General features: G+C 40.4%; 1 protein-coding gene across 5 annotated transcripts in view; it reads left to right on the top strand.

The window, feature by feature from the left end:
• KIF4A (kinesin family member 4A) overlaps positions 1–22,180 on the top strand; it is a 131,270-nt gene that overhangs the window by 53,271 nt on the left and 55,819 nt on the right. For all 5 annotated transcript variants that reach the window (XM_062183178.1, XM_062183175.1, XM_062183177.1 and 2 more), the window contains exons 12-17: positions 3,980–4,112; positions 6,149–6,207; positions 6,322–6,427; positions 13,289–13,345; positions 14,375–14,560; positions 20,846–20,949. In XM_062183178.1, the coding sequence (XP_062039162.1) occupies positions 3,980–4,112; positions 6,149–6,207; positions 6,322–6,427; positions 13,289–13,345; positions 14,375–14,560; positions 20,846–20,949 (645 nt within the window). The remainder of the gene's footprint in view (positions 1–3,979; positions 4,113–6,148; positions 6,208–6,321; positions 6,428–13,288; positions 13,346–14,374; positions 14,561–20,845; positions 20,950–22,180) is intronic.

Below are 22,180 nucleotides of genomic sequence, written 5' to 3'. Positions count from 1 at the left end.
ACCCATGTGGGAGACCTAGATTGAGTTTTGTGCTCCTGGCTCCGGCCTGGCCCAGCCGTGGCTGTTGTGGACCTTTGGGGAAGTGAACCAGCAGACAGAAGATCTCTGTCTCTTTCTCTGCCTTTCAAAGAAAATGGAAAGAAATACATTTTTTAAAAAATTTCAGCTGCAGCCGGCGCCATGGCTCAACAGGCTAATCCTCCACCTTGCGGCACCGGCACACCGGGTTCTAGTCCCAGTCGGGGTGCCGGATTCTATCCCGGTTGCCCCTCTTCCAGGCCACCTCTCTGCTATGGCCCGGGAAGGCAGTGAAGGATGGCCCAAGTCCTTGGGCCCTGCACCCGCATGGGAGACCAGGAGAAGCACCTGGCTCCTGGCTTTGGATCAGCGCGGTGCGCCGGCCGCAGCGGCCATTGGAGGGTGAACCAACAGCAAAAAGGAAGACCTTTCTCTCTGTCTCTCTCTCTCTCTCTCACTATCCACTCTGCCTGTCAAAAAAAAATTTTTTTTTCAGCTGCAAAGGTAATAGATTCTAAGAAACAGTTGATGGATCAGATAATTAAACTCAGTTTACTTTACAGAGATAAAATGGTATTTTACAGAGAAATAAAGTTTCTAATTTCTTTTCTCAAAAATGTATATATGTTTAGAGAAGTTTCATAAGACTTTCTACAAAACATATGTTTTACCTATATGAATATTTTTGCTTTTTGTCCTTGGGTTACGTCCTTTTGTTTTTGGATGTGTGTCATTGAAGCTTTTGCATTTATTTTCTGTGAGTAGTTTCTCAATTTGCACCTGTTCAGCTAACTTGAGTTCCTAGCATTGGCAATTAAATAGCATGTAAAATAGGAAGCATTGGCTTTTTTCTGTATTTTCTTTTTTAGTCTAATCTTTGCCTGGCTGTCGTCCTATTTTCTGCTTCACTCTTAAAGTCTTCCCTATCATATGGGTGTCCTATTTCATGGTGAGGTCCTAAAATGCTTTTTAAAAATCTTGCAAAGAACTCTTTTTTCCTTAGTAGCTCCAGAGCTCTTATATCCTCTATTCTTTGCGTTCCTATAGAACCCATCTCTTTAATTTGCATAGTAGATTGACTACTAAGCTCACATCCCAGCTTCACTTTTACACACTGTTGTTTGGTTTTGGGTTATTTTGGCCTCTTTGTGCCCCAGTTTCCTCAATTGTGAAATGATAGAAGCAGTAGAACCTACTTCATAGGGCTGTTGTGAGACTTTATCCTTTCATAATAAGTAAAGCACTTAGAATAGAGCCTAGCACATAGTGCTATGTAAGAGTATCAGCTATTGAGGTGGGCATTGTGGCACAATGGGTTAAACCACCATTTGGGACACCCACATCCCATTTCAGAGTGCCTGATTTGAGTCCCAGCTACTCCGCTTTCCATCCAGCTTCCTACCAAATCACATTCTGAGAGGCAGCAAATGATGACTCAAATACCACCACATGGGAGACCCAGATGGAGTTCCTGGCTGCTGGTTTTGGCTTGGCCTAGCCCTGGCTTTTGTGAGCATTTAGGGAGTGAACCAGTAGATAGAAGATTGATTTGCTTGCTCACTCTGTAGCTCTGCCTTTCAAAAGAAAAAAAACCACAAACATGTTGTTTGTTTGTTTTATAGATTTATTTATTTGAGAGGGAGAGGCAAAGGGCAAAGGCAGAGAGAGAGAGAGGTCTTCCTTCTACTGGTTCACTCCCTAAATGGCCAGAGCTGGGCCAATCCAAAGCCAAGAGCTTCTTCTGGGTCTCCCATGCAGGTGCAGGGACCCAAGGACTTGAGCTATCCTCTACTGCTTTCCCAGGCCATTGCAGAGAGCTGGATTGGAAGTGAAGCAGCTGGGTCTTGAACTGGTGCCCATATGGGATGCCGGCATTGCAGGCAGAAGCTTTACCTGCTATGCCACAGCACCGGCCCCCAAACATGTTTTTTAAAACAATATTAGCTGTTGTTATTAATTGTAGTAGTATATAAGCTTTATTTAACTTGAGAGACAAAGAAAGATAAACAGAGAGCTCTCATCCACGGGTTCACTCTCCCAAAAGCCTGTCCCAGGATCTAGAAATGTGCTCCAAGTCTCTAGTTTGAGTCACAGGGACCAAATTACTTGAGCCATTATCACCAACTCCCAGAGTCTATGTTAGCAGGAAGTTGGAGTCAGGATCCCAGTTGGGTATTGAACCCAGTTACTCTGATATGGGACATGGACATCTTAGCCACTAGGCTAATTGCTCATCCCTGTAATATTTAAATATTCAAGTGTTAGCCTCAAATTTCAGTGAAGAGCCTACTTCTAAGTGCTGAATTTTCCTTGGAAATCAACAGTTGTCTTAAATATGATTCCTTCATTTAGAGAAACCTTGAAAATTTTTCAGAGGAAAAAACTGTTAAATTAAAATTATCATTACATTGAAGCTTGCTGACTTACATGACTAACACATAAGTTTTCAGTTTAATAAGTAAATAAGGAAACAGAACAATCAGAGATAACACTGAATTTATTAACAATTTATTTTTAAAAGCCACATATTTAATTGAACATTCCTTCATAAGAGTCTTAATAGTGTAATGTGAGGTCTTATTATGTGACCTTACCATTAACTTTTTGATAAAGGGCAGGCTAAGAATTTCTATACAAATTGATGGAGCCTTAAGCTGGGTGAAAGGGCATTCACTGGGTTCCTGACATCCTTTTCTCTCCTTTATTGAGATTGAGAACAGCTGCTCCCTGTCCTTTTTTCCCCTCTTTATCACAGCCTTGACAACTACTCATTTTTCCCTGGAGTCTTCTTCAGATCAAATCTTCATATTTCCTCTGATCTTTTTTTTTAACCAGTCTGATTTTCTAGTCTTTTGAACATTTTATCCCAATGGATTAGAAAAAGAAAAGCTGTGCTTTTTATTGATCCACTTCATTAGTCGAGAGCTGATGTAATCAAGTAATGTGCTTATGTTCCAAAGGTTCTTATTTATATGTATGTATCCCTTCAAGCTATTGCTGTCTTTCCTTTTTACTCCTATTCGAAATGGATGCCATTGATGCTACCAACCATTTGAAGCAATTTGAAATCAGGAGGCCATGGGTCATCAGTTCCAAGCTAAGCTTGAATTTAGACAGGAGCGCTTATTTATAAAGAAGTATGAGTTGTGTTCTTAGTGGCCACAGATCATCATTTCGGCTTTCTGACTTCTTAAATGCTATTTTCCTAACTTTACAGTAAATGGATAATCCACTTGTATCGATCAGGCTAAACTTTGACCCTGAGCAGGGTCCCTTTTGCCTCCTCCACACGTCTTCCTTCCCTACTTCTCTAGTCTTTGAGGGACTGAAGGTGAGACAAAGAGCCAGAGAACATACATTTTAGCTACATTTAGACTTCATTTCTTACTTACATGACCTTAAACCAAAGAGCCAAGCTAAAGGTTAATCATTCCTGGTGGGGCAGACTTTGTGGCACAGCACGTTAGGCTGCCAGTTGGTATGCCTGCATCCCATGTCGGAGTGCCAGTTTGAGTCCTGGCTCCTCTGTTTCTGACCCAGCTTCCTGCTGATAAGACTGGGAAAGCAGCAGATGATGGCTCGAGTGCTTGGGTCCATGCCACCCATGTGGCAGACCTGGATGGAGTTCTGAGTTCCTGGCTTTGGACTCTCCCTTCCTTTCTGTCACTCTGCCTTTCAAATAAATATATCTTAAAAAAAATTTTCCTGTTAAAATGATATCTGATTCTGAATTATTACCTTCCTCAAACCATTGAAGTACTTCAGGGGTGTGTTTCCTGTTCATCCAGTATGTTACCTCACTAGCAGGATAGGTAAGCTTAAGTACACTTTCCCCAGACTTTGGTGAGGTGAATTGAACCCAACCACGACCTATAGGTCCCGTGGGCTGTGTTCTTGTCCACCTCTGATATAGGCATTATCAATCAGATATTTTTCTAATCCGTTACCTTCTTTGTTTTAGTGTGGAACCATCAGAGAATCTACAATCCCTGATGGAGAAGAATCAGTCCCTGGCAGAGGAGAATGAAAAATTAAGTCGTGGGCTGAGCGAGGCAGCTGGTCAGACAGCTCAGATGTTGGAGAGGATCATTTTGGTGAGGCCCCAAGATGAAACTACCAGCAGTCTGCATGTTTAGTAACTTTATTTTCCAAAATATTTAAATTGCTTCTCATTGTGAGAGATGAGTTATGCGGAAAGAAAAGTGTTTGTATCACCATATCCTGCAGAGAGCCCCTCTGTGGATAAACACATGAACTTATCATCAAACATACAGAAAAGTTATAAGAATTGTACAATGAACACCTGTATATCCGCCACCAAGAATCTACATGAATCCCATTTTAAAGGAGATTTGTTCTAAAATACCAGGAAGGGAAGAATTAAGTCCCTTTTACCTTAAGTTCTGCCTAGTCTTTATCCATAATACAGGTTGAGCATCCCTAATCTGAAAATCTGAAATTCAAAATGTTCACAAATATGAAACTTTAAATGCCAATACAGTGCCACAAATGGAAAGTTCCACATGTGACCTCATGTGACAGATTACAGTAAAAATACAGGGGCATTAAAAATATCTGAATTTACTTCCAGGGTATGTTGTATGAGGTGTATGTGAAAGATTGAATGCATTTTGTGTTTAGACTTGGGTCCCATCCCTAAGACATCTCATGTATACAACTATGAGCATTCCAAAAAAAAAATCTGAGATCCAAAGCACATTATTTGATTCAATATTTCAGCTAAGTGATACTTAACTTGTCCCACGTAACCAATCCCTCATTCATTTTAATTCTTCTCTATTTCCCTTTCCCTGATGTTGTCACATTTCATATTCCCTCTGAACAGCTGCCATGGTGGAATACAACAGCTGGGAAATTAATTTTAATTCATTTTCCATATGTTAAATTCTCAGTAGTGGATCACTATGTAACTGATTACACCAGTTCTGAATCTTGCTACCTGTCTATCTGATGATGGCTAACCTCCTGAAGGCATGTGCGCTGGCTCTGTCACTAACGTTTTTCTACTAGTCTAAATGCAACTCAGTCTTTGGTAGCACAACTATTGCCAGGAATGAAAATGAGTTTTCACCAAAATGTAATTAAACTTCTCTAACACATACACCTGCATTAAGCAGTCAAAGAAGGGAAGCTGCTGAAAGATTTCTTTAGGAGAAGTCAAATCTTATATCTACTGTGTTGTCCATTCCTAGCAGAACAGTGAAACTGGGATCGAGAGGAACTTTATATACAGTTTTCTGTCTCCGATGCTTCATTTTATGCCTTTGAAGTACTGTAGATGCCATGTTTTACATGAGTATTGCTGACATAACATACAGCACTTGTAATTCTAGCCACATACCCATCTGACCTTTATAAGGTTGCCATAGTGGCTGCCTGATAGGCTTATTGTTTGACATCCTGTGAAAACTTCATGACAAGCACAACATTTTTGTCCTATATAAACTGACCTTCCCAAATCTGTTGCAATCCGGCATGTTACAGATACTGTGATTGAAATAAAACTGAAAATATCAATCACTCTTCCCAAAACGTAGCTGCCTTCTGCTGTTTCTTTTTTCTCTAACATCATTCTTGGGCCTTACCCCTTTTCTTGCTTTCTTTGGCTAAAACTAGCCTACCAAATCAGATAGTGTAACTTTTTAAAAATCTCAGCTCAAATTTAGTGTGAGGCCCTTTTATGTTTTCAGTGCCCTTATGCTGGGGCTGGGGAACAGTGTAGTGTAGGAGGCAGTTTAAAGTGATTTTTTTTCCTTGCAAACAGCCGGGAGTAGCATGCCAGAAACTATTGCTTTTTCCCCCAGTTGCAAAGTTCTCTATGGAATTAAGACTTCACACTCCACCCCATAGTCTGAGCTAGAAGGCAAGCATAAAACCCAGCTGCTTGGATGCTATTTTTAGTAGCTCATGTTGACTGAAGGGCTAATTTCCATGACTCTGTTAAGAAACACATTTCTCACTAAATAACCAAAGCCCACTAAATCCTCTATTACAGCAAAGGAGGCAGCCTTTCTACCTAGGCTTTAATCCATACGAGTAGGGGAAAGAGAGCATAATGAGGCGAGGCTGTCAGGCAATGCCACTGACGATCTCCTGGTCTTTATTGCAGACAGAGCAAGCGAATGAAAAAATGAACACCAAGCTAGAAGAGCTCAGGCAGCATGCGGCGTAAGTGTCCTATCCGACATTTGTTAGTGACCTCTACCGCCTTAGTACATAATCACGGATCATCTGGCCGCCGCAGCATGATTAACCCTTGGGGCCTTTTGCTTGAACTTTCAGCTGCAAGCTGGATCTTCAAAAGCTAGTGGAGACTCTGGAAGACAAAGAATTGAGAGAAAATGTAGAGATAATTCGTAACCTGCAGCAAGTGATTACCCAACTATCGGTAAGCCAAGTAGGGGCACTGTAAATACACATATCACTTTCATCTATTTTCCTTGACATATTTTAGCATTTCTAACTGCTTTTGGCTCAGACAACTAGATTGTGAGCTACGTGAGGACAGAAAGAGATCACGGATCATTGGTTAGGATCTGAATATTGAGTTTGTTAAAACACTCATTGGGGCCGGCACTGTGACAAAGTGGGTAAAGCTGCCACCCACTATGGGGGCCGGTTCGTGTCCTGGCCGCTCCAGTTCCAACCCAGCTCACTGCTATAGCCTGGGAAAGCAGTGGAGGATGGCCCAAGTGCTTGGTCCCCTGCACTGACATGGGAGATCTGGAAGAAGCTCCTCGCTCCTGGCTTTGGATTGGCCCAGCTCTGGCCGTTGCAGCCATTTGGGGAGTGAATCAATGGATGGAAGACCTGTCTCTCTCTCTGCCTCTCCTCTCTTTCTCTGTAACTCTGCCTTTCAAATAAATAAGTAAATCTTTAAAAAACACTCAGGGCTCATATATGCAATGGCACATTAGTATTTCAGTATTCTAATCAAAAGCCACCAAGCAGCTATGTAACAATACAAAATTGTCTAGATAACAAGAGCAGTAAGGCATTGATTTGCTGTCCTCGTAGTGTAGGCTAAGTTAATAAGAAGCCCTGTACCATTCCCCATTTTTAAATAAGCTGAGTTCTGACAGATAGCTTAGGACAACCAGTTAGTACCATAATTCTTCTTTATAACCAGGAATAAAAGTTTGAATGATTGTTCTGCTATAAGTTCCATTTTTATTTATTTTTCAAACTATTATAGTAGTTGTGGGTATATTTTGGGGATGAGATAATTATTTCTTTTTCCCAGAAGAAAAATTCTTGCATTCTCACCACCCTAAAAATCTATTTTAATTTTTGGTGTTCTTTCTCTTAGTCCTTAGGCTTATATACTTTTTAAAAATGTTGAAATCATAACATACAATGTAAAATAGTTATCATTAGTTTTATTCCATCTATATTCTCTTTATGATTTTAAAAATGTATTGAGTCCAGCGCCGCGGCTCAATAGGCTAATCCTCCGCCTTGTGGCACCGGCACACCGGGTTCTAGTCCTGGTCAGGGCGCCGGATTCTGTCCTGGTTGCCCCTCTTCCAGGCCAGCTCTCTGCTGTGGCCAGAGAGTACAGTGGAGGATGGCCCAAGCCCTTGGCCCCTGCTCCCGCATGGGAGACCAGGAGAAGCACCTGGCTCCTGCCTTCGGATCAGCGCAGTGCCCCGGCCATAGCGCACCGGCCGCGGCAGCCATTGGAGGGTGAACCAACGGCAAAAGGAAGACCTTTCTCTCTCTCTCTCTCTCTCTCTCTCTCTCACTGTCCACTCTGCCTGTCAAAAAAAAAAATGTATTGAAAGGCAGTGACAGAGAGAGAAGGAGAGGCGGAAAGAGGAAGAGATCTTCTATCCTGAGGTTCATTCCACAAATGGCTGCAGCAGCTGGGTCTGGACCAGGTCAAAGCCAGGAGCCAGGAACTCTCATCCACATGTCCCATGTGGGTGGCAGGGGAACAAGTACTTAGTCCTTCCTCCACTGCTTTTCTAGGCACATTAGCAGGGAGCTAGATCAAAAGCTGAGCAGCCCAGACTCGAACTGTCACTCTGATATGAGATGCTGACATTGCAAGCAACAGCTTAACCCATGATGCAACAATGCCAGCCCCCATTCTCTTATTTATTATTCTGAAAAAGTAATGCGTAATAAATGCCTGGTGGTGATTCCTAGCTCTTGGGCATAAGTTTTCCATTTTTTTTCAATTAAAAAATATTTGAGAGAATGAAACAAATGAAGAGAAAACTCCCATCCACTGCCTCACTCTACAAATGCCTACAAGAGTGGGGTGTGAGGGGGCCTGAATCTGGGAGCCAGGAACTTGATCCAGGTCTCCCATGTGGGTGGCAGGGACCCAACTTCTTTGAGCCATCACTACTGTTTCTAGGGTCTGCATTAGCAGGAAGCTAGAATCAGGAGTTGGAGCCTGATATAAAACCCTGACACTCTGATGTGGGATGTAGACATCCTAACCAGTGACTTAACCACTAGGCTAATACCTGCCCAGGACAGAAGTTTACTCTTACCAGAACAGTGAGTCTCCCACTCCCTGGTCTTGCCCAGTGTTTTCTAGAGTAGTCCATAGGATTATCACAAAATGAGCCACATATAGACATACCCTTAATAAGTGAATGAGGGGCTGGTGTTGTGGCAAAGTGGGTAAAGCCACTGCCTATGACACCGGCATTCCCTATGGATGCTGGTTCATGTCCTGGCTGCTCCCATTCTGATCCAGCTAATGGCTTGGGAAAAGCAGCACAAGATGGCCCAAGTGTTTGGGCCCTTACCACCCACATGGGAGACCCAGATGAAACTCCTGGTTCCTGTTCAACCTGGCCCAGCACTGGCCATTGCGGTCATCTGGGGAGTAAACCAGCAGATGAAAGATCTCTGTCTCTCCCCCTCTCTTTATAACTCTTTCCAAATAAATGAATACATCTTAAAAAAAGAACATATACACACTTTATGGCCTTCCATGCCTGTATGTCCAACAAAAACATGTGCCCTTGTGCTCAAAAGGTTTGTATAAGAATGCTTATGGCAACATTATTTAAGTAGCTCCAAACTGGAAATAATCCTAAAGCCAAGCAGCAATAAAATGAATAAATTTTAAATAGAGAGTGAATGAAGGGGGCAGACAAAGTACTGTGGGTTAGGTTGTAGTTTGCAATGCACACATCTCATATTGGAGTGCCAGTTCAAGTCCTAGCACCTCTGCTGCCAATCCAACTGCCAGTGCATCCTGGAAGGCAGCAGATGATGGATCAAGTCCTTGGGCCCCTGCCACCCACATGGGAGATCCAGATGGAGTTCCAGGCTCCTGGCTTCAGCCTGACCTAGATCTGGCTGTTGCAGGCATTTGGGAAGTGAACCAGTAGATTGAAGATCTGTCTCTATACCTCTACATCTCTCTCTCTCTCTCTGTTGTTCTGCCTTTCAAATAGATAAAAACAAACTCTTTATAAAAAATAGTAAATGAAAAAAATAACCATATAATATTATTGGGTTGAAGGGTTATAATGGTTAGTTCTAAGAAATTCAATGAGTAACTTCCCAAAAGACTCTTAGGCAGTGTTTTAGAATACAAGGTATCCTATGAAACCATCACAAACAGTCCAAGATGATAGTTTGTTTATCCAATGGATAGGGCACAGTAATTGAAAACCTGGGGTCCAGAACCAGACAGACCCTGGTTTGAAGGCACTTCTGCCACTTAACCAGTCCTATATTACTGTCAAACAGAAATAATTTGACAAGGAATGAGGTTAAGGGCATTATTCAGCAGATCCATTCAGGGAACACTTGAACTTCAGAGAACTCCCCAAGCTGAAGCAGGGTTGGAGTTGTATAAAGTGAGAAGAAAGCAGTGTATGTCCTCCTGGTTTGATTCAGGCCACAGTTTGTTGTTAATTGCAGGGAGACTTCTGGCCAGAGGCTGCTCCAGTTTTCATGCCTCTGCCTCAGAAATGTAAGTGAGTACTTCAGAAAGTTTGTGGAAAATGAGTTAAAAATTGAGTTTTGGTACAAAAAAATTGGGGATCCATGCATGTTTTTTTCATAATATGCATTTCCTTGAACTTTTTGAAGACCCTTCATATTGGTGCCATCCCATCCTGATAAGTGTCAGATTATTACTCACAAGTTATTTTTGCATGCCTTGTAGTTTGTCAGTTGGTCAAGATTCACAGGTGGGAGAAGTGACCAAAAAGGAAAGGGAAAGGAGGTGAGGACTGAAGACAAGGAAGACTGGGAACCATCTTTGATGTCTGCTTTAATCCTTTTGCATTAGTAATGTGAACAAAGTACAGCAGAGTCACAAAAGAAGGACAGTTTGCCTGTTAGTCTAGAAAATTCCAGAAGGCATCATAGAAGAAACTGAGTCCTAAAAATAAATTGGAGCTTGCCATTACAGACAAGTGGAAAAAGACAACCCATATAAAGGAAAAGACATATGCAAAATCCAAGAGGTCTGAAAAGTTTAGGAAATGGTAAGAACTTCAATGTAGCTGACGTGTAGAGTGCATGCTAGAGAATGACTTATGACAAGGTTAGAATTCATAATCTCTAATTCCACGTAAACGTAACTGGAACATCTGACATATACAAACCTCATGTGAACTGCCTCAGAATTTAAGATAACCTCGGCTACAGAAGCCGGCTGGAGCCAAAATTTATAAGTTCAGAAAATAGTGACCCCGGGCTCCATTGTTTACAGTCACCACACCAGTCTTAGAGGAGTTCACAAGACCTCCTTGCTGGGGCTTTGAGTCCCACAGAAAGGACGACGGAAATGCATAGAATCAAATTAATAAAAAACGTAATGCATCATCATTGAGGATCTGGCAAAATGACTGGTGCCTGGTGTGCCTGTAGAGGAAGTCGCTAGTGGCGGCTGGCTCAGGAGAACGCTGTACAATTGCTGTCTGCCACGAAAATGTACTTGGCACACATGGGAGGAGGGTGCTAAAGATTGCCACAAGCTGATAAAGTCCCTGGCTTCCATCCACTGTCACGCTTAGGCAGAGTAAGCTCTTTTATCCCAGGCCCCTGCTGGACTCTTGAATCAGAGTTCTCCACATCTATTGTTCAGAGGCCCTCCCAGCTACATTTTTTTTTAAATACACAACAGTGTATCCTGTGGCTTTTATTAAGACTCACTACAGTGAAAGCAAAATGTTTCCAATGTAAGTGCTTGTGCCCTTCATTCTGGATTAAAACTATTTTTATTTTAAGTGATGGGTGAACACCCCCTTTTCAGTTATGAAGGCAGCCATTGTTCCTGAATATTCCTCCTGGGGCTCTGAGCACTAAACTGTACCATTTCTTCCTTTAAAGTATAATTCAAGCAAACCTCCTTGTTGCGGTTACCTGTGAGGAAATTCATGCAGTCCTTTCAGTTCCCACAAAATCAAATAATTTTTGTTTGTTTTTTAGAACCCTTCCTCCAAGACTAGCTCGCAATAAAGCATTTTTCATGCCCAGTAATGGCATTACCTACAGCCTACAAGCACAAACCTCATTTTGGAGGCTTTTGCTGATTAACGTAACACAGTGTACCCTAGCCTTGTTCCCCTGGTCATCATCTTCATTAAGTCTTTCTTTCTTTCTTTTTTTCTTTTTTTTACTTACAAGAGGTTCTCAGTTGTAGCCTGAGAATGTGGGAATGGAAGAAGAAATAAATACATCCTATTGTTATATGTTTACATTTAGAATTATGAAGTCAGAATCCTGCCATATTCACACAGAACATGTCACTGTAGCCCTGAGCTCAAACCTTAGCATTGTGAAATTTCACTGGGCCAAAGGCCAAAGGTAAACCCACAGTGACAACATATCTTCTTTAAGGATTAACACATCTACTTTGATCCTGAATGGAAGCTACTAGGAAAAAAAGCCTCCAAAACCAGTGTAATAATCTCTAATCATCTAGGATGGGTCTCGAACTAGTCTTTCTACTGAAAATTGAAACACAGGAGGGAGGAAAGGGTACCCATTTACTGGTAATTGACTGACTGTGCACCTGTAGTTGGAGAATCACCAGTCCTGCAAATCATGGTAAGAAAGGATATGGGGACACTGGAGCTTCCTTGTGAGTTCTCTTGGAGCCTCACTGGGAATTTCTGGGCAGAATAAGGGAGATATTTGATGAACAGCACTTACTGAGGGCCTCTTCACCTTAAAGGTCCAGAGATTCCAGTTTCAACAGCTATCCAGTGTTTCACAGAGTTAAAGTAGAGATTATTCCATGTGCTGACCCTGAATTCTTTCTTTGCTATGAAGCCAGTAGCTCTTTTCACCTATGACCTTCTTAATCACATGACTTCCTAGAAATAATCCTTTCTTCCCAGGACTTTGCAGAATCACTTAAAAAGAGGCAGTAATCCATATGTTAAGATGCCAAGTAAGGCCTGAATTCCAGTGGTGAGAACAGAGCTTGCTCATATGATAGTCTATAAACAAATTAGTCCTAATAAGTAGTTTTAGATTTCCCTTCTTTTTTTGACAGGCAGAGTTAGATAGTGAGAGAAAGACAGAGAGTTTAGATTTCCCTTCTAAGTGATGGTTGTTCCACTGCCCCAAAAAGGAATTTGTCATTCTGGAGGGAGTCAATGCTTACCTTTTCCCTACGACTTGGAGTAGCTACGTATCATCAGTTCCTATCGCTATAAGGGACAGGGGCTGAAGTCCACTTATCTGACTTCATGAGCACATTTGTCCAGGGTACCTACCTGGGAACATTTCTTTCTTTATAGAGGAGAATCTTGCTACCTTGACTAATTGTAATTAAATTTTTTTTTAAATTCACTTTTCTGATGCATTGCATGTATTTGATATTTGTGTTCTTATTGTGGTATGCCTAGAAGAATTGGCTAGACTTGTATATTAATAGAAATAGACTTGATGGTGGAAGCAGAAAAAGAAAAGATAGAGTCTATAATATGGGATGAACTTTGGCCTGTTGAAATGGCAAGGTGTTTCACTCTGGCCCAGTGATCTTTAGCAGAGCAGGAGAAGTGCAATAAATATGTCAGTTGCCACATGACCTTATTTCTTACAAAGACCACACAGTTGCCCTTTATGAAGAAGAAAAGACCCTTGAGAGGTAGGGAATGGAAATGTGCAGCTGTTGGGGTATCTGGGATTATGAAACAGGTCAAGCACCTTAAACGGTCTCTGTGTACACTTGAAAAAAATTAAATAACCAATATGAACTCCACTAGGAAGCTGCACTTCAGAATCTTTTCCTAAATTGAGACATTTGTTATTGCAGGATGAAACCGCTGCTTGCATGGCTGCGGCCATTGATACTGCGGTAGAACCAGAAGCCGTAAGTAATGGGCCCCTTTGTGTGGAACTGGGAGCTCTAACTGTGCCTGTGCTACTTTTTATAATTTATCACTTGACTGAAGAAGAGAGTCTGTGATTGCTACCGTGCTTCACAGAATGCCATGGAAATCCAGAAATCCTTAGTGTAAATCTCAGCTTCATAAAGATCCCTAACTTGGATAGGCTCGCTCTCTCACAGTAACAGTAACTGCTAACGGATTGCAGAGCTTCTCAGGGGTGTCACAGTCTGCATGTGCAATCTGGCTTTCTGATTTTGCGTTAGATGCTAGTGTGCTAGTGTTCTCCATTGCCTGTCCAAACAAGTTAAAAGGAGGAGAACAAAAATATTAGGGAATTATGGTGAAGTCAGAAAAGCTTTAGAGCAGAGAACGGGTTTTTTGTTTGTGTATTTGGTTTTTTTTCAGCATACTTTTCTATGGGTGGGATGGTTAGGGGCTAAAAGAACCAAGGAAAATATTTTTGAGTGCTCAGATGGCAAGGATACATTCAATGTATTATATTGGATTAAAGGATATCAAGTCAAAATGAAATGGTTTGCTTGAGACAGTCTTTTCCCTCTAAAATGAATATATGTTGGTAGTTTTCAAATTCTGAAAGAAGAAAGATAGGAAATAAACCAGATACTAGAGATCAGCTATGTGAGAAGGACTCAACCCTTTTCTCCATTTCTACCATGTTTGCATGTATTTCCAGCACCTCCTCTCCTCTGAGGACTCCTTGGAATAAGGTCTAAGTAAGAAATATTGACCAGATTACTACAGGAATAAACAAGAAGCTTGGTTATATTTAAGGAGTCAGTTAAAGTATGTAAGGAATCAGATACTTGTGAGAACAAAGACAGGCCAATGCCAATGACTTAAGATGTTTAAAGCTAATGTTGTGAGAAACCATAGTGTTGAAGGAACAGACATATTGCTAGTGGAAGGAGTGGCTGAGGCTTGATGAAATAGTGCCCAAGAAACTCCAGTTGTTTGTTTGTCTCACACATTGTTATCCTGATCTTTTCCAGCAAGTCGAAAGCAGTCCAGAGACCAGCAGGTCTTCTGATGCTTTCACCACTCAGCATGCTCTACGTCAAGCTCAGATGTCGAAGGAATTGATTGAATTGAATAAAGCCCTTGCACTGAAAGAGGCCCTGGCCAGAAAGATCACTCAGAATGACAGCCAGTTACAGCCCATTCAGTTCCAGTACCAGGTAAACTATTTTCAAGGGCAGCATTTGTTCATGTTTGCCATCTCTGTCACTGAAAGGGAAAAGAAGACAAGCACACTATTTTTGATGATGAAAACACAACACAGTCATGCATAGTGCAACTCAAGTTATATTATTTGTTTATAAAAAGGGCTTATTCAGGCTAAGGAACCTGCACTTTTGTTCCCTTTAATCTAATACCTTACCTAATGCCACAGGTATTTAATAAATACTATTTAATAAATAGTGCCCCCTAGTTGTTTAGTTCTAATAACTGTGCTTGGATTCAGAGAGGTGCATCTCTTAATCTGGGTTATAGTATGAATTATGAAGAGACTCAAAATAGACATCACATGGCTTGGCAAATGCCTAAGTGTTTTCCTTGTAGTAGTTCTAAGTGGCCCTTGCTAATTGATAATCAAGTCTTTACTTGAAGGTTAGTCTTTGCTTTCAGGTTACCCCCAGTTGTTTATCTGTGATCAAAAAGGGATGTTAAAATGGGTGGTAGGGGAAAAAGTGAATTGCTTTCTCATCTAGCTATACTATATGCTTATATTGAGAAATAGTACTCCTGCTTTACCAGCTCTACTACATTTTCAAAGTAGAATAAAAACAAGGGGAAAAAAAGCAATGAAAGTGTTTCTCCAAATTAATTTTCACCACTTTTTCCTCTAAGGTAGAGAGTATTTCCTAAATAATAACTTAGTTGGCCAATAGAGGGTTTTTTTTCTCCTTTTTTGTTTCAATCTTGATAAACTTTTTTTAGGGTTAGTTTTAGATATGTCAAACAAATACATGTGCCTCATTTTTTTTGTTTTGTTTTTGTCTTTTTTTTTAAACTTTTATTTAATGAATATAAATTTCCAAAGTACAGCTTATGGGTTACAATGGCTTCCCCCCTCCCATAACTTCCTTCCCGCCCGCAACCCTCCCCTTTCCCGCTTCCTTTCCCCTTCCATTCACATAAAGATTCATTTTCAATTCTCTTTATATACAGAAGATCAGTTTAGTACATATTAGGTAAAGATTTCAACAGTTTGCCCATATAGCAACATAAAGTGAAAAAACTACCATTGGAGTACTAATTATAGCATTAAATAACAATGTACAGCACATTGAAGACAGAGATCCTACATAATAGCTTTTTAAAAAAATTAATTAATTTTCTATGCCGTTTCCAGTTTAACACCAGGTTGTTTTTTTTTTTTTTCATTTCCAATTCTCTTTATATCCAGAAGATCAATTGTTAAAAGTCAAACACTACAATACTCATAAAAATAAAGGTAGTCTTGCCCTACTACCTTCTCATCTATTTCTTAGGTGAATACTTTAGGTTCTTTAAGCTATTCTGACATTTGCCTCCATATTTCTAGGTAAGAATTAACAATATAATTGTGTTAACTTAAAACTTTTAGATATTATCTATTGACTTTCCACTATGAAAACAAGAATAAAGCTCTCTTATCCCACCACCCACGCAGACTATTTCTCCTCTATCTTTCAAAATAGTTCAACTTTTTGGCTAAATGAATATTTAGTGTTTAAATTTTTCTGACTATGTGAATATGTTTTACAATTGAGCTACATAGTATATTGCAATGACAATTCTTGTATAGCTTTTTATGTTTTCCAGAGTTAATAATCTCATTTTCTTCATTTACCTAGTCTTCTATGTGCCTGTCAATCATTTTATTTCCAAACTTTATATTAAAATTCTTATGATCAAACACACCAGCTAATTTATCAGTGCATTTCTTTCTTGAAAACAATCCTCTTGGAACCTCTGTCCTGGTTCATTTTCTCTAATATCTACTACCCAGCCATCAACCTGGGACTATCATCCTGGGAATTTGCTTCACTTCTCATCTCTCCTAAAACAGATCCATGTCTTCCTCCTTCTTGGGATAGCTTTGTCTGGGTGGACTATGACCCCAGTAGCTTTCTGAGAAAGCACATGTGGAAGGAAAATGTTTTAAAGCTTTGCTTGGCTAAAAATAGCTTTTTTTTCCAAAGGGAAAAGACACTTGATAGTTTAGCTGGGTTCAGAATTCTGTGGAAATCATTTTGCTTCAGAATTTTGAAAGCCTTGCTCTGTTATCTTCTATTTCCAATGTTGCTGTTGAGAAGTCCATTATGATTCTTGATTCTTTGTATTTGATCTGATCCCCTTCCCTCCCCTTACTGGAAACCTTCAGCATCTTTGCTTTGTTCTCCAGGGTTATTTAATTTCACAATGAGGTGCCTTGTTGTGTGTCTTTTTCTCCTTTATTGTGCTTGGTGCCTTGATATGCTACCTCTTTACATTTTCTCTTTCTTCTATTCCTCTTAGTCCAGTATTGGATTTCTTAAATTTAGTTTCTGTTTCTCTTATCTCTTCCTTCCTGTTTTCTATTTCTTTAAAGATTCGTTTATTTAAAAGACAGAAGGAGGGGAGGAAGGAGGGATGTAAGCAAGGAGGGGTAGAGATTGATTGATTGATTGATTGATCTTCCATCCATTGCTTTACTCCCCAAATGACATCAACATCCAGGCTGAAGGCAGGAGCCTGGAACTCCATCTGGGTCTCCATGGGGGTGGCAGGAGCCCAAGTATTTGGGCCATCTTCCACTGCTTACCCAGGTGCATTAGCAGGGAGTTAGATCAGAAGTGGAACAGCTGGGACTCAAACTGGTGCTCGTGGAATGCTGGTGTCATAGGCAGTGGCTTAGCTACCTGCACCCCAATACCAGCTCCATTATTTTTTTTTCATGGAATATCACCCATCTCTGTGAATAGGAATTAAATCTTTTCAAGATTTTCTTCTCCCAGGCTTGCCTCTGTTTTCTCAAACTTCCTTCTTTAGTGTGTCTGTTTTGGTCTCTTCTGTTTAAGAAGCTTTCCTCAGACTTCTGATGCTCTTTGGCTGTCTATTCATATTTAAGAGTATAACACTAAAAGCCAATAAGAAGCTATGTGTGCATGGGTTTCTCTTGAGCTAGTTAGTTTCCAATAAAGAAACCTTTCAGTCTCCTGCCTGGAGTTATGTGAGCAGAGTGGCTGTGTGCCACTGCTCTGGTAATGCAGAGAAGGTAAGGGAGTTGGAGCCACTCTGTCAAATACATACTTTTATTTAATTCCTGTCACCAGTATGGTGCTTCATCACTGCCTAGGACTGTGTCCAGCGTCTGTTAAGTCCAGCCTGTGAGATTCAGCCCCTCCAGAAAGGAATTCTATGCTCCTCTGTGGTATACATTGCCTTACTGCTTAGCATTCATCCTTATCAGAGTTACATTTTAGATTTTTCCATTCTGGAAGTCTGTTACCACTTACCAAACAGTTTTCTTTTTTAAAAAGTCTGCTGATATTTCTCAACTACTCTGCTCTCTTCATTCTTTTTTTATTTATACAACTGTTTGGGATCATAATAATAGGATTTCAGGAGGGAGTAAGTTCAATATGTACAATGCAGCGGGTTTTTTTTTTTTTTTAGGTCAAGTGTATTTTGGCTTTTGCAGGGTAAATAAAGGATTACTGATAAGACTGAGAAATTATTGCTCTCTTCTTATACTCTTGCCCAGAAGCATGGGGACATGAGATCCCCAGTGTATTTCTAACCCTAGGTAGCGGTGCTAGTAGTGAGCTACAGTTACAGCTATAATGAGATATCTAGTCTTTTCTCCCCTTGGAATAAAATTTGCTTGAGCTCCCAAACCTAAAAAGTTAAGAAGAAATAAATTCTTAATGCAAGCAGTACCTTTTAATCACATGTATCACTGCCTCTCTTTTTCTAAGAAATAAGGCAGTTTTTTATTCTAAATGGTGTTTTTCCTGTTACTTTGAAGAGTTGCTGTAGAGAAATTGGAGGGGACATAGGTTCTGATTAATGAAAATTACCTTAAGTTATAGCAAACCAAGACTCAAATATTTGAATAACTCTCCCAGTAGAGCTGCTGAAAGAATTACTGGCTAAATGTGGTGCATATAACTGAGAGATACTATTTCTCACTCATCAGATTGCTAGCAATTCTGAAGTATAGTATTAAATGTTGATAGGGGTACAGGGAATCAAGTGCTCATACATAGCTAGTGAGAGTGGAAATTGAAGTATTACTTTGGATGACAATTTGATAGTGTCTGTTAGAATTGAAAATGTGTTCCATCATGACCCTATAATTTCCACTTCTCTCTACCCTAGTGAAACCTTGCTTAAGTGTACAGAAGATACATACAAGAATATTTCATGGTGACAAAAAAGAATGAGTTGGATCTATATGTGCTGAAATAAATAAATCTCTAAGACCAGTGAAATTTAAGAAACCAATTTATAGGGGTAGATGTTTTGGCACAGTGGTTAAGATTCCACTTGGGGTGCTACATCCCATATCAAAGAGCCTGGTTCAAGTCTGCTTCTGATTCAGTTTTTTCCTAATGCTCACACTGGGAAGCAGCAGATGATGGCTCAAGTACTTCAGTTCTGGGCCACCCATGTGGGATACCCAGATGGAATTCCAAGCTCTTGGCTTTGACCTTGCCAAACCCCAGCTATTGCAGGCATTTGGAGAGTAAACCAGTGGATACAAAATCTCTCTGCCTTTCAAATAAAATTAAAATAAAATCTTTTACAAGAGAATTTAAAAAAAAAACAAATTATAGAATAACTTAACCCATATTTTAATTGATACATCCACATATATACAAGGGTACTTCAAAAATTTCATGAAAAAAATGGAACTAAAAATGGGTTCATTTTGTTGCAAAAAATTTATACATATAAGGGGTCTTCAAAAAGTTCATGAAAAATACATATTATGAAAAAATTTTTGCACTGAAATAAACAGATAAAAGTTAATTCCATTTTCTATGAACTTCTTAAAGTGCCCTCATACATATGCATATGTATATAATATGTATTATTAAGTTATATGAATCTAGACATTTACATATGTAATCTGTATTTATATGTTTGATTATAATATATAATATTTATAATACATATGTTTTATATATGTAAGTGATGTGTAATATGTAAAAGTCTGGGGAAAGGATTCTGGCAGATCTTTACCATGTTGGTAACACTGGTTACTTCTAGAAAGAGGAATGGAATTTTTGCAGGGGTGAGATAGTCAAGGGAATTTGACCTTTATTTTTTAAAGAATGTATTCAGGGCCAACACTGTGGTGCAGCAAGTTAAGTCATGGCCAGCATCCCATGTGGGTTCCTGTTCGAGTCCCGGCTGCTCCTCTTCTGATCCATCTCTCTGCTATGGCCTGGGAATGCAGCAGAGGATGTCCCAAGTCCTTGAGCCCCTGCACCCACATGGAAGACCCAGAAGAAGGTCCTGGCTTCGGCCTGGTGCAGCCAGGGTCGTTATTTGGGGAGTGAACCAGCAGGTGGAAGATTCTCACTCTCACTCTCTGTCTCTGTAACTCTGCCTTTCAAATAAATAAATCTTTTTTAAAAAAGAATGTATACATATGTAACTTCTGTACATAAAAATAAGTATAAAGAATATATATGTCTATATACACACACTGTTGACCTATTTAAATAAGCAGGAAACTTATAAATAGTGAGAGTCATTTTCATTGGTTATACAGGAAGGAGTGGCTCAGTGTATTGCTTGGAAAGCAACTCCAGCTTATTTAGAAAGCTTCTGTGACAGAGCGCCACTGAATCTGCCTCTGCTTCTTTGTGTCAATACGATGCTAGTGTGGAGCCTGTGGATAATCTTCTTAGCTACCAATCACTCATTCAGCCAATTTCCTCCCATCTTTTTCGGTTATGAGAACAGAATTTTCACAATAATCCTGTGGGATAGGTATTGTTGTTAATTACCTATGTAGATGGAGCAATTATTTGGAGTCCCCAGTCCCCAGTACAACCCCTGGTCCTATGATTCATTGGGAAGACTTCTAGTGAGCTACTCTCACCAGGTAGGGAATGACAGGAACCCTACTAAAGTCATAGTCTCCAGGTCCATGCCATGAGCCAACCTTGCAAACCAACTTCTAAGGATAGCAGTCTCAAACCTGTTACAGTAAGGCTTCTGCACAGAAACCAAGGTTAAATGTTACTTTCCTCAAAATACTTAAATGGTAAATGTTGCACTCAAAATTCAAATTCTTGGGTTCCAAGTCCTGCTTTTATGTCTACATAACTTCAGTCTCCATCAAATCAATAAGAACGGTTTTTAATGTGCAATTTAAGTGGTAAAATTTCATGCATAGTTTCTTGAGATAAGGAATGTTGAAGCAATTTCCTTCCTGTGCCATATAATGTTTTCTTTCTCTCTGACTATAACCTTTCTAGGATAACATAAAAAATCTTGAATTGGAAGTCCTCAGTCTGCAAAAGGAAAAGGAAGAATTGGTTCTTGAACTCCAGACGGCAAAGAAGGATGTCAACCAGGCCAAGTAAGAATCAAATCAATGGATATTATTTTAAGTGTCTACTAAGCACAAGAAGCTTTAGAGGGAACAGAGAAGTAGAAGACTTCACCTGCTGTCCCCAGAGGTTCTAAACCTAGTGTGGAGAAGAGAGCTAAACATAAGTGAAGTAATTGAGATGTTCAGTAGCATCAGTAACATCTCAACATGCCAATGGAAGAACACCATAACACAGCATGTGGTTAGTTCTCAAAAACACTTCTTAGTAACTTCATTAAGATTTCTTTTTTTTAAGATTTATTTATTTATTTGAAAGTCAGTTAGAGAGAGAGAGGTCTTCCATCTGCTGGTTCACTCCCCAGTTGGCTGCAATGGCCAGAAGCTGCAGCACTGATCCGAAGCCAGGAGCCAAGAGCTTCCTCCAGGTCTTCCGATGTGGGGGCAGGGGCCCAAGGACTTGGGCCATCTTCTGCTGTTTTCCCAGGCCATAGCAGAGAGCTGGATCGGAAGTGGAGCAGCTGGGAGTCGAACCAGCGCCCATATAGGATGCTGGTGCTTTAGGCGGCGGCTTTACCTGCTACGCCACAGTGCCAGCCCCTATTAAGATTTCTGAGTAGAAAACATCAATTCAGGCTGGCATCCTCAAGGAAGACTTTAGAAAGTTACCTTTGCTGGCTTTTGAAAGATCAGCAGATCTACTAGATAGCAACAGTTTCCTTAGAACTTCTAATGACAAATTAGCTTGTGAATAGAATGAATGTCCAGGCTAATGATTAAAAAAAGACAACCTAGGGTGAGCATTTGGTACAGCAGTTAAGTCACTACCTGGGAGCCTGCATTCCATATTAGAGTCCTTGAGTTCAAGTCCCTGCTTTGCTTCTGATCCAGCTTCCTGCTAACTTATACCCTGGAAGACAGCAGGTGATGGCATAAGTAGTTGAGTTCCTGCCACCATGCAGGAGACCCAGACTGAGTTCCAGGCTCCTGGTTTTAACTTGGCCCAGCCCCAGCTATTGCAGGTATTTGGGAAGTAAACCAAGATCTCTTGCCTCTCTGACATTCAAATAAATAATTTTTTTGGAGAACTGAATATAATTCTCAAGTTTATTTTTGTTTTTAATTTTTGACAGGCAGAGTGGACAGTGAGAGAGACAGAGAGAAAGGTCTTCCTTTGCCGTTGGTTCACCCTCCAATGGCCTCCGCGGCTGGCGCACCGCACTGTTCCGAAGGCAGGAGCCAGGTGCTTCTCCTGGTCTCC

Source organism: Lepus europaeus, chromosome X, assembly GCF_033115175.1.
Source record: "Lepus europaeus isolate LE1 chromosome X, mLepTim1.pri, whole genome shotgun sequence".
Lineage (NCBI taxonomy): Eukaryota > Metazoa > Chordata > Mammalia > Lagomorpha > Leporidae > Lepus > Lepus europaeus.
The sequence above is the reverse complement of the archived record's forward strand: the minus strand, read 5'-3'. Positions and strand labels throughout refer to the sequence as shown.